At 38.6% G+C, this 18,072-nt stretch overlaps 1 protein-coding gene across 1 annotated transcript; it reads right to left on the bottom strand.

The window, feature by feature from the left end:
• Positions 1–2,415: 2,415 nt before the first annotated feature.
• On the bottom strand, positions 2,416–15,630 carry afg1la (AFG1 like ATPase a). The gene is made up of 13 exons (XM_008291234.1): positions 15,504–15,630; positions 14,948–15,153; positions 12,951–13,002; positions 12,759–12,860; positions 11,392–11,522; positions 11,211–11,310; positions 9,352–9,410; positions 9,175–9,257; positions 9,018–9,088; positions 8,793–8,893; positions 6,675–6,815; positions 6,474–6,584; positions 2,416–4,054 (listed from the first exon to the last, which is right to left on the bottom strand). The coding sequence occupies exons 1-13, from the start codon at positions 15,628–15,630 to the stop codon at positions 3,917–3,919; spliced, it is 1,422 nt and encodes a 473-aa protein (XP_008289456.1). The 3' UTR covers positions 2,416–3,916.
• Positions 15,631–18,072: the final 2,442 nt, after the last annotated feature.

The raw sequence follows: 18,072 nt of genomic DNA, 5'->3' as shown, positions 1-18,072 counted from the left end.
CTCCTGCAAGGCGTCTATCCGCAGCGGGGCTGACCAGCATTAACAAAACATTGCCTTTTGTCGTGCACAGCCCACACCCTGCTTAAACGTGCATTGCAAAAAATAAATGTTCTCCTTTTTTTTTCCTCCGCGAAATGTGCAGCAGCCAAGAGTCCGAGTCTTGGAGGAATCCAGACGGCGTTCCTTCACAAGCGCCCGCGTCCTGCACCGCGATCCAGCATGACAAAAGGAAACACGCTGGGAAAGAAGAGAGAAAAAAAGGGGGAAAAAAAGAAAACTACCTCTAATGCCTCCACATCAGCTTCATCACACAGCTGCCATCTTGACCGTTTCCTTTCTTCGCCCCACCGAGTTCTTCCTAATCGGCCGTGCACGGAGCCGCCAGCCGCCCGAGCTGTGCGCCGCCGCGTCCAGATCGCATCGAGGCGGAGAGAGAGGCTACTCAAGGCCCCGCAGCTCCTTCACCGCTGCCGGAGAAACGCGGCGAGGCTCGAATCCGCCCAGTTAGGAGCTGGAGAGAGAGAGAGAGAAAAAAAAACCCACTGATGCGTTGTGGCTGCGCGTCTGTGGCATCTTGGACGAGCCAGCACGGTGTCCTCCGTGTGGCCAGCAGCAGCCTGCAAAGACGCTTCATTCAATCTGCTGCTGCTGCGGTTGGCGCAAACGATCCGAGTCCAGGAGAAGGAGGAGAGAGAAGGAGAGAGAGAGAGAGAGAGAGAGAGAGAAAGAAAAAACACGATCCTGCCCCCTGGACGGAGCAGAAATTAAAGCGACAGTGTGGAGATGTCCGCTCAGCAGTGACATCACCTCTAATGTCTCCACTGGAGCCTCGAAAACACACCGAGGGCTGGAGCTGCTGACTGAGATGTGACATAAATGAAGCAGCATCTCCAATATTTACCTGAAAAAAATACAAAAAACAAACCAGGATTCCACAAATACTGAGGTCACATTTATCACGAGACACCTCAAAATAAAATCTAGCAAATATATTCTACTGTTAGTCATTTCTATTAATTATATATAATGATAGATATATTTTAATATTTATTTGAATTCTTATTTTTTGTTATTATTATTACTAAAAATGGTTTTTAAGTGTATTTTCTATTTATTTATACATGTGTCTTTTTTTATCTATCTTTAGGAAGGGATTGTTTTTGTTTTTTTTAATTTATTTTTAATTTTCAATTTATTTTTAATTTACTTTTTTTTTTGCTCTGTAAAGCACTTTAACCCTCTTCAGGACGTTCATGTTGCCACACATAGAAGCTATTTGGGGGTTCATTGGAAAGAATGTGTGCAAAATATTTGTCGGTATTTATTATAGAATTTATACTATTTTAAATAATTTTTTAAAAATAAATTGACATATTTTTTGGTTCTAAATGCACGACAAATGTCCCTCTTTTTATATTTAAAAAAAAAATCTTCAAAAATTAAAAAAAAAAAAAACAATACCTGTCACCTAAATCAAATGGCCTGGGGTCCAAAAGATTCCAAAAGTCCAGAACAAGATCCAAGTAAAATCTGATAGATAGATAGATAGATAGATAGATAGATAGATAGATAGATAGATAGATAGATAGATAGATAGATAGATAGATAGATAGATAGATAGATAGAAGTGTTAATTTTATCCCTCAAAGGTTGATTTAAATCCTCCCCATGTTGCTTAGGAGTACAATTCTTATAAAGGATGCATTCATTCATTAGTGGACATAAAATCACTTTTACACTTTCAAAAGCCTCACTCAAAAACATGCCTTTAAATTTTGGTAGCTTTAAATGTGCAATATTCTTGTCTTCAATACAAAACTACATCTCTGTCTAAATATAAACAAAAAACTAAAATCCACTACTAGTCACAGAAGGCGGTTGCTGTCATTCTGAGGTGCAGTTTCTAAACACGTCACTTTCCTATCTGAAACCGGGGCTCTACGTACCATTGAAAGTTCATTTCCTTCGTGTTCTTTATGGTAATTGTGTGGTTTTAGTGACCCGAAGAGCTTTGCTTTTACGGCTGCAAACAAAGCCCCCATCACGTAGGTTTTCAAGCTTTTTTTTTTTTTTTACATTAAAGACCTACATTTCTGCAAAAATACAAAAGTAAATAACAGCTGAAAAGCAGATTTTGCATCAGGCTTCTCTACTTTCATAGCAGCAGTGAGAAGAAGGCTAGAAGCAGCGTTTAGAGGGATAACATTTACAGGAAATATAATGTAGTGGTTAAATTAACATAGAAAAAGAAAAAGAAAGGAGACGGTTCTTCACAGGTTTCGAGTGTCTGCAGGATTGAATGTGACCTCAGTTTTTGGTGCAAAAGGGCTTTTCTGCATCACAGATAATAATAAACGTATTTACACAAAGAAACTGACCTGGATCAGATGCTAACAATAATAAGTAGAGGACACATTGTAGGAAATGTATTCAAAACTTTTATGTGAAAGCAGAAGCACTGATACTTTTTAAAATGTTAGCAACCCGCTAAGACGTGATTTAAATATCACACATATTGACTTTCATTTAGATGAAATCATGTCATATGATCATTTCAAAACAATCTCGTTTCAAATGAGCTGAGAATGAAAACTAACACAATGAGTGTGACATAAGACATGATGGTGGATTATTGCACTGCACACAGTTTAACTCTTTTGTTTTATGATTGATATGACGCACATCAACATCACAAAACTGTTCATTTCATCCAGATTGCCAAACCAGAAGTGTGCCAATGAGTTAAAATATGAATTATATCACAGGAAATGTCTAAATGTAGATTGTACTGATTTTAAAGGTTTTCAATTTCTGGTATAAACTCATAAAAGTGACTCAGTGCAACCAAACTGAATATCTGTAGCGACTCGTTTTACAAGCCACTTGTGATTTATTTATTTTTTGTTTCCATGTGTGCATTAAACCTAAACAGGAATATTGTTTCGTTAACCTCACTGACTGTTGATTTTGCCAGTTAAAGAACATGATCTTATCTGATGCAACTCTCGGCTGAAGTAAATCATCTCCACTGATCTGAAACAGCTTTGACTTGAGATTTAGTTGTTTTTTTTGCAAGAAAGAGAAAAAAAAAAAAAAAAACACAACCACAGACTCCACAAAATGAAACACCACCAACTGTCTGTTTGTACCTGTAACACGTTTGTTTGTACAGGGGGTAAACTCTGAAAGTTTTTTTTTTTTTTTTCTCACTTTCACTTCCCACACAGTGCGGTCTTTGTTTTCGTAAGCCTGCGTGCATTAGTGTGTTTAAATAAAGACAAGGTTCATGTAAATATGCATCAAGCTAAACATCAACCAACACTGACACCTGAAATGTTTCATTTGCAGAGACAAATACACAAAAGTATCTCACAGGAAAACGTAATAAATGTGTTTTATGGTTGCTTTTTATCAGTTAAATGATAAAAAGCGATGAATGTAGTCAGATGTTACAGCTCAAATAAACTCTCATCTGCTGCCACTGTATTTATAATTGTGTTCACTTCATTTACAAATACAATATATTTTTTTAAAACCGCTGCGTATCTCAAAAGAGATCAGATTAAAACGTCCCTTAAATCTTCATAAAAGTCCTTCTGGTTTTCCAAAAGTCGTCCAGTTGATTTCCCCCAGATTAAAAAAAATAAAATAAAATAAAAGTTGGACCTCAATATGACACAAAAGCAAACATGACACCCCAAAGTCCAGCTTAAGATTGATCCATAAAGTGCATTAAAATGATAAAAGCACCCAAGACAGCAATAAATATTCTCTGTACAACGTTTGCACACGAGGCTCTGTGGAGCAGCCCCGCTGGGTTCGTGCTGGATAAGGTGAGTAGGAGTAGTGTTCAGTCTGGGCTGTTTTTGGCAGAGAGGAGTGCAGTTTATGGAGGACGGAGGCTGTTTAACAAATGTTACACCTGCGATTTTGTGCTTCTGTCGCCCTCCAACCAATACTCTTCTGTTTGCATCTCTGTGAGTCGAGAAACTGTCCTCTGGAAGGCAAATTTTTCCTCCTCTCCGCTGAAGATGGACAGACTGCTGGCCTCTTCCTGTGAAACGATGGAAACGTTAAAATTCTTTATGGTATAAAAAGAACAAATCAAAGGATCACAGTCGGTTGTAAACACACAAAGAGCACCAAACACATCTAAGATCATGTCAAACCTTTTATCTTCACACTGACTCTCCCTTTATCTCACTCGGGTTTAGAGGCTCTCGTACATTTCACACGTTTTACGCTTTGACATTTAGTCAATTTCAAATTCCCAGACTGAAGAAAGAACTTTTCATTTATCATTTATTAGTCAGAGAGACAACAGACAATGATGCAACCAAAGGGAATGCAGCAGCTCATCATCAGTGTGTGGAAGTGTTTTCATTTTAAATCTGTTGTTTTAAATGAAACACAAACTCGTATCAGTGTTTCAGGTACACACACACAAGATGCCACAAACTCAAAAACTGATTTTTAATTGAGAACAAATGACCCATCGGCTGTAACAACTTAACTTTACCTAGATTCAGAATTTGCTCCTAAAAATGCACATATTGTTAAAATTACAACAGCTGAGTCTCTCATACTTTCTATTGTATTTATTTTTTAAGTTATTATTATTCTTTTTGCACACATACTTGACTGAGATCAACACCGATGCTCTTGTTCTGTTGTATCTGAGCAACTGGCAACTAAATCCTTGAAAATTCAAGTAAATAAAGTACCTGTGAGGTCAAAGCAATTCATTTATTAGTGAGAAGAAAATGGTATTTGATGTAAGTTATGTTTTTATCTGTTTATTACATATTAAGCAGACTATCCTAAAAAAATATTAAAAGATTAAACACAATTTTGTGGACAATTTAGGGAAACTGAAACACAATTTTATGAACCAATACGTTAATTAAAGTTGACTTTATCGTCATATTTTTCTGCACAAACATGACCTATGACATTATCAGAGTTTCACACAAGTCTTAAAAGCAGATCATAATTTATATTTATCAAACTATTTCTTAAAGAATATGATCCATTGTTGTTTATCTTTGAGTAGCAAAGGCGTGTGAACCTCCAGTATCAGCGGCTGATTAAAAGGTGAGATCAGAATGAGGAGTTTTCAATCAATGGGATGACAATCAGGAGTGAGTCCTGTTTTATTCAAAGAACAGCAATCGATCAAAGTCCGATCTTCACAACACGTTTGTGGAAGCGTTTCATGGCATAAACGAAGAGTTGTTGGAAAAGATCACAAAACCGCCTCGAAAGAGTTTGGACTTCACAGATTGTAATAATATTTCTTCAAGAGTGAGACATGAACAGTCTGCAGGGTCACAAAGTAACAAACTGTCTCCTATAAGCTGATGTTAATGTTTATGAATCTATCAGGAGGACACTGAACAACACTAATGCAGAGAAAGCTACTGCATGCTCTCATACTACTCATTTCTGTCCTTCTGCAGTTTGCTAAATGACTGTTTAGACCAAAATGATGCAGATACACAGAGCTGATGGGAAGTTACTGCTGCACAAGGCGTTCACACCACATACTGGAAGTATGTCTACGTTTACCACTCACAGATATGCAACATGACATCAGATTCCTCAATAAATGAATCAGGACGTGTATTATTTTTGTCTCTTTTGTTTATTTAAGTTCTTTTTATCCATTTTAAAGACGTGTGTGCAAATCCGATATTGTTTCAGATCATATTTATGCAGAAGTCTAGACTAAATTCTAAAATCTGAGGGGGTTAAAAAAGTGACTTCTTAATGCTTAAAAAAAACAATAATCAACTAACATAAGCCACACAGTTTGATTCGTGCCATTAAATGTCAAATAGATGTTGAAGGAAACGCAAACATCCAGACGTTTACACCCTAAACTAACCAATCTCAGTCCATTTAGCAGCTGCTAACGTGATCTGTGTCACGCAACTACATGTGTTTGCAAAAACTTTCCAGCACCGCGTGCATGAAAAAAGTAAAAGTTGTGCTTTCAAATGCAGTGAAATGCAACCTTCCCCTGTTCTCTTCCTCACACCAAAAAACACGATTAATACATAAATCATTTTACATAATCTCACCTATGTATCCCACAATTAATTAATTATTCATCAAAAAATAGTTTAAAACTTACAGATTATATTCTATTATTAAAGTAATGCATTTAAAGGATTGTGCACTTGTGGCAGACGTTATGCTTTGACTGATTTTACAGCTTTCCAGAGCTGAGAAGCACCTGTTCCACCTGTATTTTACTACAAGATGCACAGAGAACCTTGTTTCTACTTGATTTATAGTCCGACTTTATTATAACGTTGAGACTGAAGTGTTAGTTGTGATGATTTTTACAGCGCAGACATAAATAGTTTGCTGACTTACTTTCAGCTGTGTGCTTTAACGGCTAACTTTTACGGCTGAAAGAGCTGAACCCAACACGTAAAACTGGTTCCGCTGTGAAAAGAGGCTTTTACCCTTTTCAGGCCCAGATCGTCCATCAGAACGTGGCTCTCATCGTGACCGTGATCCCCGTCGTGTACGAAAATGTCCTCCAGCGGGTGATCTGCAAGAATCACCACCCGAACCTGAAACAAGAGGATTTATTGTTGAATCCTCTTTGACAGATCTAAAGTTCGGGGCTTCGGTGTCGGCATGCAAACGGGTGCGGTGCGTACCTTGTGGTCGTAGAGAGCATCCACGAGTGTTATGAGGCGCCGCGCCTGAGTTTTCTTGTTCAGCGTCAGCAGAGGAATGTGTCGAATGAAGATGGTGTCAAAGAGCCGAGACATCTCCAGGTAGTCGCTGGCTCCTAAAGGCTGAGACATGTATATTCAAACACATTCATCAAAAAGCGTAACTTCCCACGGCTCCACACTGGATTAAGTTGTCGCATCTCCATTTTAACACTCTTTTAATCAAAGCACAAAAAAAAACGCCTGTTTGCAAGAAAACTGTGGCTTTATTAATTTGTCCACTCATTTTTTAATTTGCTTCAGCCCCAACAGAGTCACAAGAGAGTCAGTGGTTGAGTTTCTACCAGTTTAAAAGACACTAAATAGGCTGAAATGCAAAGAAAACGGTTTTCTTTTTGCAGGTATCTCTGCCTGTAAAGCTGCATGTTTCTGATCTGCAGTAACTGGCTTCACCAACCTGTGCAGCGTTTCTTCCTGTTAAAAGAGATGTTTTCTGCCCTCTGTGGTGCTTTCTGAAGGAGGAACTGCAGGGTTTCTCTAAAATATTCCAAAGTCTTGCCCTGACTAATGTAAATCCCCCTGAGATCAGCTGGTGGTGTATATATCCAGAGCTTTACAACAGACTTCTCCTTTCAATCAAATGCTTCTCCTCCGTTGATGTTTTAAAGAAAAACCCAAAGAAAGACATTTTCAGGGGCTTTTGGCTTCACTCAGTGGTCCTAATATTGCATATTTATTTCTATTTTAGTAATTGATCTTACACCATGATATCCTCTTTTTCCTTTTTTAATATTTCATACTATTTCATTTAGTTTTACTAATTGATTTTTACCAGTTTTATACTGTGTCTATACATTTATTTTACTATTATATTTGTATATATTGACTGCACATCATTTTTTGCTGCCTATCTGCAAACATGTGCAGCTCTTGGGTCAACTCAGGTTAAACGAACCATATATATAAAGTTGATTTGATATAAATAAAATGTAACTGAAATTGAAAAGGTGTATAAAATGAAACACGGTGAGTCTGGATTAATGTGATCCGATGGTAAATCAGTGAAAACTGGAACAGGTAACGTCAGATTATATCTTTACTGGGGCTTTATGAGCAGAATTACATCAGCAGCAAGTAGAAATTATTTTACATGTGGACAATTTTAAACACTTCTTGGGAAAACTAATAAAAGCAGAAGTTTGATTTCAGCGTTTGAGAGGAGACATCCTTGGCCGATATTTGAGATCAGATCCGCTATTCAGCATTTCACAATTATGGCTGTCTTTATATATTTTCTGCAGATTTCTAATAAAAACAAATTCATTCAAAAATGTGCTACTTGGGCCGCTGCTATAGTTCAACTGGTTAAGCTGGTGACCCATGTACTGGGGCTGTAGTTCCCGATGCAGCGGCCATGGGTTCGAATCCAGCCCAGGGCCATTTGCTGCAGGTCCTTCCCTCATTCTTCTCCCCACTTTCCTGTCTCGCTCTCTACTGTCCTGTCAAATAAAGGCAAAAAGGCCAAAAAAAAGCACTACTTTGGCCTCCGATGTGCTCGCCTCTCTCAGTTATCAACACTAAAGGATAAATGTTAAATAGCTCTCTTTAAATTAAACTTATGTAAAACGATAATAAACTAACGCATTTTAACTAATTTTTGTGTTGGAGTTTGTGTTATTCTCAATTCTGACACCAAGAGTTTCATGTTTACTGCAAATCTGTATCGGTTTATGGTCAATTTAATGAGTGATTATCGATACTGGTGCTGAAAAAAACACATCAGTCGACCCCTAAGATATTTAATACAATTAGAACTTGTTGATGACTGAATGAAACAACTGATTTGTGTCATAAAACAATGTGACAAACCAGTACATTTTTTAAATTGCATGACCACTGACAGACCAAATAATCGGAGCTCAATTTACATCCATCCATCCATTATCTATACACCACTTAATCCTCACTAGGGTTGCGGCAGGGCTGGAGTCTATCCCAGCTGACTTAGGTCGAAGGCAGGAGACACCCTGGACAGGTCACCAGTCTATCACAGGGCTCACAATTTATATATTAAAATAAAACCAAACTAGTGAGACTCACTCTGTCACACAGCTCCTCAAACGTACAGTCTGCGATGGTCCCACACGCTTTGTTCAGACGCACCTTCCTGTTGTTAACATTCAGAACTCTTGGTCGTGTTACTGTAGGGGGAGGAAAAAAAGTATTTTAATGATATGGAAGAGTGATATTTCTGCAGCAAAGCAGATAAAATGTCAACAACATCCCACATCGGTTAAGAACAATGTCATTTGAACGTCCACTTACTGTCATTCTGTTTGAAAGCCAGCTCATCAAACATCTTATCCAGAGTCGCTTCTACGTCAGGCTCGCTGGAGCTACGATAAATGTCACAGGGAAACATTACAGAGAGAAAACCTGAGCAGGTAGGAAACGGTTTGTTTTTACGACAAGCGTTTCTTACAGGAAGTAGAGTTTTCCAGCTGAGGGTCTGTTCTGTTTGCGGTAGTCGATCCCCGAATCCAGGCGAAGAGTTTGGCAGTATTTCTGCAGGAGAGAAACAGTTCACAGATATTTTATTGTGCTCACCACACAAAGCAGCAGGAGAGGATAATATTATTGTAACATTTTACTCTCTTACCTGCAGCACCGCAATAAAAGGCACAAAGTTGACTCTCTGCAGCCCGTTTTTATACAAATCTGAGGAAAGATGACAAAAAAGATTTCTCACGTTGGCTGTAGATCTTCTGTTAAATCTATAAAAGTGCACCGGCTTTAAAAACTTTAACATGTCCCGACTTTTGACAGATTCTGAGGATACATAGATAGATACTTCATTCATCCCCTTTAGGAAATTCTAAATATCCAGTAGCTCAAACTTATTGCAAGTAAGAAAAATAAGTTGCAAATCACGCCGGTAGAAGAACAAAGTTAAGGTGCAAGAAAATACAAATGGTGGCAATAGAATAATAAAAAGTATTAAAAAGCATAAATTCAATATGGCAGAAAGAACAGAAACAGCTGAGGGACTATTCCATTCTGAAATGTCTTATTTAACAACAGGTGAAATAAACGTTCTCTTCGTTAGAAATTAGGGATACCACAAAAAGGATGTCAAAAATGTGTACGCTTTATTAATATGATGAAAAAGATGCATGAATATTTCCTTTTACAGACATACAATGCCATCTGTCAGGTCATACGATAGGTATATGTTTCATTTCAAATCAAACTAAATCCACTCTGTTTTTATGTTATCGATCAGCCACAATATTTAAATTCGCTGCCTGATGTTGTGTAGGTCGTCTTCTTCAACCAAAACAGTTCTGACCCATCGAGGCCTGAACACCACAGACCTCTTGTGGTTTCAGGCACCAAGAAATTAGCAGCAGATGCTTTAAGTCCTGCACGGATGGTACTTGTTTTTCCAGCACATCCCACAAACGCTCGACTGAGAACTGGGGAACGTTGAGGCAACAGTTTGAACTCTTTGTTCCTCAAACCATCCCTGGACAATGTTTGCAGTGTGGCAGGGAGCATTATTCTACTGAAACAGGCCATCAAGTACAACAATGCTGCCAGGAAGGGGTGCAAGTGTTTTGCAAAGATATTTAGGTATGTGTCAACGCACAACAACAACGACTCAAAGTTTCCTTGCACATCATTGCTGACAGCAGCACGCTGCCTTTGCAACTTCACCTTCTTCCCACAGAGCATTTTACTGCCACCTCTTCCTCAGTTAATAGGAGCTGCTGTCTACATTACATTGATATCCCAATTCCAGCACAGCGAACGAATAGTCGGCTATTCGGGTCCAGCCCTACAGACAAGGTCTCCTCCTTGTATCCCTCCACCGTCCAGTTCTGACGCTCACCTGCCCATTGTAGGTGTTTTCAGTGGTGGGAGGCGTCAGCATGGACACTCTGACCGCTCTGCAGCTACACAGCCTCATTTAGAGCAAACTGTGCCGCACTACGTGTTCTGACACCTTTCTGTCACAGCAGCGTTGAGGTTTTCTGCTATTTGTGCTCTTCAATCACTACACACATCACTGACCCTGATTCACAGGTTGTCCTTCTTCTGACCACTTTTAATAACTACTGCATATCAGGAACATCCCACAACACCTGCTGTTGTTGATGCTCTGACTCAGTTGTTCCTCCATCACAGTTTGGTTCTTGTCAGAGTTTCTCTGATCCATAGGGTGCCCAATTTTCCCACTTCCAACACATCGAATGCAAGAACTGAGAGTGTGTTTGCTGCCTTGTATATCTCACCACTTCTTAAGATGATCTGTTATTTACTTAAGCTCTCAATCAGTAGTTTCAGTGTTGTGGCTGATCGGTGTATGAATACATTCCCACATACTGACTTCCAACATTTATTTTGTGCTTCAAACTTTTCACAAAAGCAGTGTGTGTGTTTTTTAAAATTTTATATAGACCAAAGACGTTTGAAACATGCCATATTATGCAGATGTAAGCGTATTACAACGCCTACCTTCAGGGGGACGATTAGAAGTGGCTACAACTACAACTCCGTTCTGAAACAGATTCTCAAAAAGCTGCTTGAGAATCATGGCGTCGGCGATATCAGTGACCTGAAACGTGCATCAGAAATAAATCAGCTGCAGGTAAACCACAACAACAGGACACTGGATTTAAAAGATAGTTTAAGCTACCTGAAACTCATCAAAGCACAGCAGACAAGCCTCCTCACTGATCTCCTCAGCAACCGGAGCGATGGGGTCGTACGACTTGGCCATTTTGCCTGCTTTCCTCTTCGGCATGCTCTGCTTCAGCCGATGGATCCCTGAAGATTCAAAGAAGCTACATTTACACTTGTAATCCTGTAGTAAGTATAAATACAAATGAATCAACACAAACACTGGAAACTACTGATGTGGAGGTCAAGACAAGAGGAAAACAACCACATAACATAAAGGCACAGTACATAGTTTTAAATTTGTGGTGTAAAGATTCAAAGAGTGCAGAGTGTGTAGATGCTTTAAATACAATGGAAATATTAAAGGGAGAATTCGATTTTTTATTTAGAATCTTCAGCTTTGTGAAATAATAGCACTCGAGAGACGACAGAGTAGTATTTTTAGACCCATTTAAAGCACTTGACGTGAACACATAACACAACACGCAAACACAGCGTTGCCTTAACTGTAACAAAACCATGATGTGGTGACTAAAAAAAAAAAATACAGACAAGCGCCGTTTCACAACCACAGCGCTGCACTTTTCTGCAGACTGTGACTGAAAGTGTTCAACAGTGTGGTGAAACTAGGGCCTTGTGAGAATATCTAATGCAACATATGTCAACATGCTTAAGTTCTTTCTGGATCATTTACAGTGCTCTTCTGCACAACGTACTGGACAGCATAAAGGTTTGCTGTTCTGTTGTGTGTGGAGTGCAGCAGAAGCTGGTGGTAAAAATATTCAAGGTTGTTGATCATTTTCAACATTTTGGCTTCAGACCCCAAAATATCAACAATGATGCACAGTGTCACGGATGCAAATCAGCGTTCACAGAGCTGCTGATTCAGTGGGCTGCTTGTGACCACTGACAGGCGATTTAATGAACTGAATTAATAGTGAATGAATGAATGAATGAATGAATATGAGAAGAAAGAGAGATTCTGCCTCTGAAATAGATTAAATTTCCCCAAATTAATTCATCTTTGGCCGAGCCGTGTTCCTGACAGTAGGATTTAGGTAAACATTCTAATATGAAATTATTTTTAAAAACAGATGTTTAAGTCTGGCTACATGACCAGAGAGAAACTGTATAGCTTCAAGTGATTTTTTTAAAGACCCATTTTCTGATGACATAGGGACATTTTTGTTTGTCCTCCCACTTCACAGATGTAAGGCACTTCATGCTTCAAAAAACTCATTTATTCATGCATTCATTGGTGCTTTCAACCACAGTTACCTTATCTGCCCCCAAGTGGCTGCTAGAAGCACAGAAAGTCCAAAGATGGAACATCATTCATTCCGCTCTTCTCTGAAATGCAGCTTCACTCTGAATCGTACTCACTTTTATGCACGTCCAGCATAAAACCATGGAAATGAACCCTCTTCTTCTTTTCCGTCTCCACGTATGAATAAAACATGTCCATCACCATAGTTTTTCCTGTGCCTGAGACAAGAGAGATCGGTTGAGTTGGGAACAAATCTAATCGTAAAATACAAGAAAGAAATTATATTGAGATCCAAAGTTTTCTCTTACCAACGTCGCCGAAGATGTAGTAGCCTTTTGGAGGCTTAGGTTTTGTAAAAAACTGAAAAAAATTAAACAAAGAGGGAAAAAATCAGCAATAATCTTCTTTGAAATGTGTCTGAATATGTATCAGGATGATTTAAAATAGATAAATGAGTGACGATTAATTTGAATTTTTTCACATTTCTTTTGTAATGTGTTAAATATCAGCTAAGTCTTACAGTTATGCAAACAGATGCAGGACTCACAACTTTGTGAGTGTATGATAATCTGTGAACACTTTAAGGATAAATGTTGAAAAGTTTTTTTTTCAACCAAGTTTTTGTTTTATTTAGAACTTTGACACCAAGATTTTTATTTTAACTAGAATTCTATATCACTATTTGGTTCTAAGCATCCGTTATTGGTCTCCTTGATTACTAATATCTTGGTACTGATGTTGGAAAAAACAGAGCAGTCAAACCCTAAAACCCACAACTAAACACCTCTTTTCCACACAGTATGAGAGCAGAAGGGTGAGTTGTTTCAACAAAGCCTACGAATGATAAGACTGAGTAAGAAGATTAGAGTAACACTGTGGACGTAAACTGATAGCTTTACTTAAAAACGGCATGCCGCTGAAATGATGCATTTACATATAGTACAGAGTGGTGGTGGGTGAATTAAAAAGCTAATGGCCGACTTGAGGATCACTAGAAATGGTGGCATATATGAGTAATAACACAAAAATAAACCATTTTTTTGCTTTGGATGTGAACCCGTTTATCTCTAGCTGGATATTTTACTGGTTAAAACAGATCAGTTAAACTTGAATTAGTCAGACTTCAAGATGGGATTTGTCTCTATAAGACAAACTTAACCAACATTTATTGAACATTTGTTAAGTCAACGGTTATAGTATAGCACATTTAAGTAAATGACACAGTACTATTTATCATTTGAATTTATATGGCCACATTAAATATTAGGTGAAGGCCTTTCATTCACCAATATATAAATATTAAGGTTAAGACCCAACAATATTACATAAAATATAAATTAGCCGCATTAGCGTATATGTTAATGTTAAGAACCTGCAATATTACAATATTTACAACATTCTCTACATAAAATTAGAGAAAAACATAATGAATAAGAGTATTGTTAGCCCTGACCATGCACGGCTAGTGACCTAAATGTCTTATGAATAGATCTAAATTGTTATTATTATTTATATTTTTCTAACAAAAGTAATAATATTTAAATAACATAGGCTCAAATCTATTCATCTGTTGTTCCAGTCATGCATTATAGCCCTCAAAACATAACAACATGATAAAGTTGATTTAAAAAAAAGGATATTTTACTGTTTGCAAAAGTCTGATCTGTTTACTAAAGTCAAAATATTTCATGCCAAGTGTTTTGTTACAGTTTCAGTTTTCAGTTTCACAGTAAACATAGAGGGATATTAGCAGCAGCAACAATATCGTGCACATAGATGTTTTCCCGTACTAGACACAAAACATGAATTCTCTAATCCTGAACTTAGCAAGCAAAGCAATAGGAACATTTTAGTGTTTTATTGTAGGCTGCTGTATAAAATGAGTTATGGAAACAAATGTCATTGTTTCTGCCAGCTACGAACACAGCATATATGTTTTGATTATTACTACAATGCTATTAAAATAAAATTCTTGCACACAAGGATTCCAAGGCGAATCTGTACATATGATTATAGCTGTTAATTATCCAACTTAATACTAAATATGACTAACTCAAAGACACACAGTTTGAGAATCACTGCAACAGTTACCCTGCACTCACTGTGATGCTATTGTGCACCGTGGGTAAGGTTAGATTACTTTATTTTGCACAGAGCGCAGTGTTTCATGTATTACATTCAGTATACTCTGAAATAACTGGAAGGTGGTGCAGTTATCAGGATAAACTTTTAAGATTTCTGGGGTTTGGTTGAAGCTCCCAGAGTTTTAAGGTGCTAACAAGGCCTGTGCATGTTTCCTGTGTACCTTGGAGAAGATGGATGTGGGTGTGTTGCTGTATCCTCTCAGGGTTTTGTGCAGCTGGTCCAGTGTCTGCAGCACCGCCTTCTGGTGCTCGTCCTCCCGCAGGGTCCCGTCTCTGATCAGCCCGTTGTAGTGGTCCAGAGGCCCGCTGAACCCGGCGGCGCTCACACCGCTGTCCTCCTCCACCTGCCGGGCTTTCACCGAGTAACCTTTAACACGATAACAACACGTGTATTAACGGCAAGTTGGCGCTTTTGTGAAAGAAATTAGCTTTAAATGTCATTAAATAGAAAGTTACGAAAATGTTGGTCTGGTGGGCGAAGACCAGAGGTTAGCAAGTGTGACAGCTGACAAGTCAAAAACGTTCAAAATAACTAATAGCAATACTTATAAAGCATTAATTCGCTTCAACTTAGATGTATTTTGTATTAATTTAAATATTAATTTACGCAAGGAAAAGATAAACTAGCAAAACTTAGTTAGTTACAAGCAGAGATTACAGTTAGAGGACCGGACAAACACCCGTAATAGTTTAGAACCACATAAAAACACGCCTCACCTCGTCTGTAGAGCTCTTTAAAAGATTTTAGCAGCTTTCCTGAATAATATTGTTCAGCTAAAAGGACCCTGAAGCCCGCTGAGGCTGAGGGTGACATCTTTACAGACAGCGGTATGCGCGCTGCCATCTTGGTTTCAAGTTTTGTCAACAAAACTTTATTAACAAAGAAACTTCAAACAGAAGCGCTTCCGGTTGTCGGCCAGCAGGGAGCGACAGATCTCTGATTTTAGTGAAAACACGTTACTTATCATACGGCCTCTTTTAATTGTTGTTATTGTGATTATTTTAGTTAGTTCTTGTATTTACTGGGTTGATCCGATTATTTTTAATATCCTTTGTATTGTGTTTAATTTAATTTTGCTCTTTTACACATTTGGCACTTTGCCCACTTGGTTTTGTCCCCCATATTTTAATGTTAGCTTTGTGCAGCACGTTGAAACATCATTTTAGAAAGGTGTGGGTTAGTGAGAAAAAACGGATGATCAAAGCAACCTGAGACTGAGTAAACACAACTGGAAATACAAATTACAATTCCACTGAAAGTATCAATGAATCATCCTAAATTTAGAGAACATTTTCACTCTTGAATTAAAAAAAAATATTTTTGCTGTATTCTAGTTAAACAGCCAATTCAAATATTAAAATTGCTCATTTTGGCTTATCAACAGTCAGAGATGAGATGAATAAGAGGAATGCAGCAAATCCTCCCACTTGAATAAGGTGGAACAAAAGGGCAGCAAATCAAATGATCAACCTTTTTTTTCATCTCTAGCATTTTTATCTGCTATAATATAGGTGCACTTTGAATAATTTATCTAGTGCTGCTAATAATTATCTTCACTGGTGATTATTTTTCTCTGTAAAATGTCAGAAAATACATAATAAATCAAGGCGGATGTCTTCAGATGCCTTTATTTGTTTGACTAGTGGTGGAAAACCCAAATATATTCAGTTTACTATCAGGCATGACAAAGAAAGGCACCATTTCCTCACATTTTGGGAAGCTGGAACCACCAAATGTTTGGGAATTTTACCAAAATGATCAAAACAGCAAAGTAATCAATTCATCAACTAATTACCGAAGCTGTAAATGTGTCATTCCATAATTTTCATGCCATTTATAGCACACACACAAAAACTGTGTCTCTTATTTTTCACAAAAAAAAAAGAGAGAGATAAAAATAACAGTCATTCTCATTATAATTAACAGCAGAAACTACGTCCTCGTGCTAATTATACATCCGCACACGCACACACATACACGCGGCACTGAGCCGGAGTTGCAGACAAAACATGGCAGACAACTGTCAGGGTGTTACAGGGCTTACAGGCTTGTTGCCATGACAACAGAGCAGCCCTTCTCCCTCTCTCTCTCTCTTTTTTGTGCACACACACACTCTACACACACACACACACACTGTCACTCGCTCTCTGTCTGTCTGCCTCTGTTGTACACACACACACACACACACACACAGATATATACAGTATTACAGTGGAATCCGCCTCGCTGTGAGATCCTCGCTCTGCTATTGGAAGCAGCAAAATATATTTATATATATATATATATAAAAAACACAGCACACAGCGTTGGGATACTCCACATCTCCACATCTGTCCTGGATGGTGAGTGTCTGCTGACCGCTTATTGTTTGTTTACATGCTGTATGCTTGGATAATTCTCCTTTAAAAAAATACCACAACGATAAATTCTAGTGGCACAAATGGCACTTTATTTTTTTTGGATTGCTGCTGCAATGGTTTCTCTTTTGGTAGCCACTTCTTCTTGTTTCTATTCTCCTTTTATTTTATTTTATTAAAGATTAGGGTGGAAGCTGTCATCATAATGGTAATTCATAGCTGGGTAGCCATGGTGAAGTCAATTTCCCTCCTCCCTCTGCCACTGCTGAATGCATTAGTCTAATGAGATGTCTGCAGCCCGGGTGCCGAGCAGCAGCAGCAGCAGCAGCAGCAGTAACAGCAGCAGCAGCAGCAGCAGCAGTGTGTTAACAAAAAAGGCAACGAGGGGAAAAAGCCACAAACAGCAAGAGCAAGATGGCTTTTCCTGCACTGTGAAGGGATTTAGCTTTATAGTCGCCTTTAGGCTCCTGGGATTTAAGACAAAAGGGCTTGGCTGTGGGCTTTCACAATAGAAGACAGCAGGTAATAGTCTCCCCCCCTCCCTTCTTCCCTCTCTCGCTCTCAGGTTTATTGGTGTGTTATCAGCGCAGGATGGAGGTGCTGTTTCCTCCACAGCTCATGCACGGCTGCCTTTTGTGTTTCATTTTTTTTCCCCTGATTATTATGTTGCTCTGCTAAATGCTGCCCCTCTCACTGCATTGCTCAGCTGAGTACAGTGCAGTCTTCCCAGCGTTTGGATGCACACCTTTGCCTGAATCTGCTCTGAATTGATGCTAACGCTGCTCTTCTAGTATGTAGCTGCAGCCGAGGAGGAGGAGGAGAAGGAGGAGGAGGAGGAGGAGGATTAATGTGCGAGTAAAGTGCATGTTTCAGTGTGTATCTCCTGCTCGGGCTCACTGCTTGTTTCTCCCTTTGTCTCCAGCTCCAA

The sequence above is a fragment of the Stegastes partitus genome, unplaced genomic scaffold, assembly GCF_000690725.1.
Source record: "Stegastes partitus isolate 25-593 unplaced genomic scaffold, Stegastes_partitus-1.0.2 Scaffold727, whole genome shotgun sequence".
NCBI classification, from domain to species: domain Eukaryota; kingdom Metazoa; phylum Chordata; class Actinopteri; family Pomacentridae; genus Stegastes; species Stegastes partitus.
The sequence above is the reverse complement of the archived record's forward strand: the minus strand, read 5'-3'. Positions and strand labels throughout refer to the sequence as shown.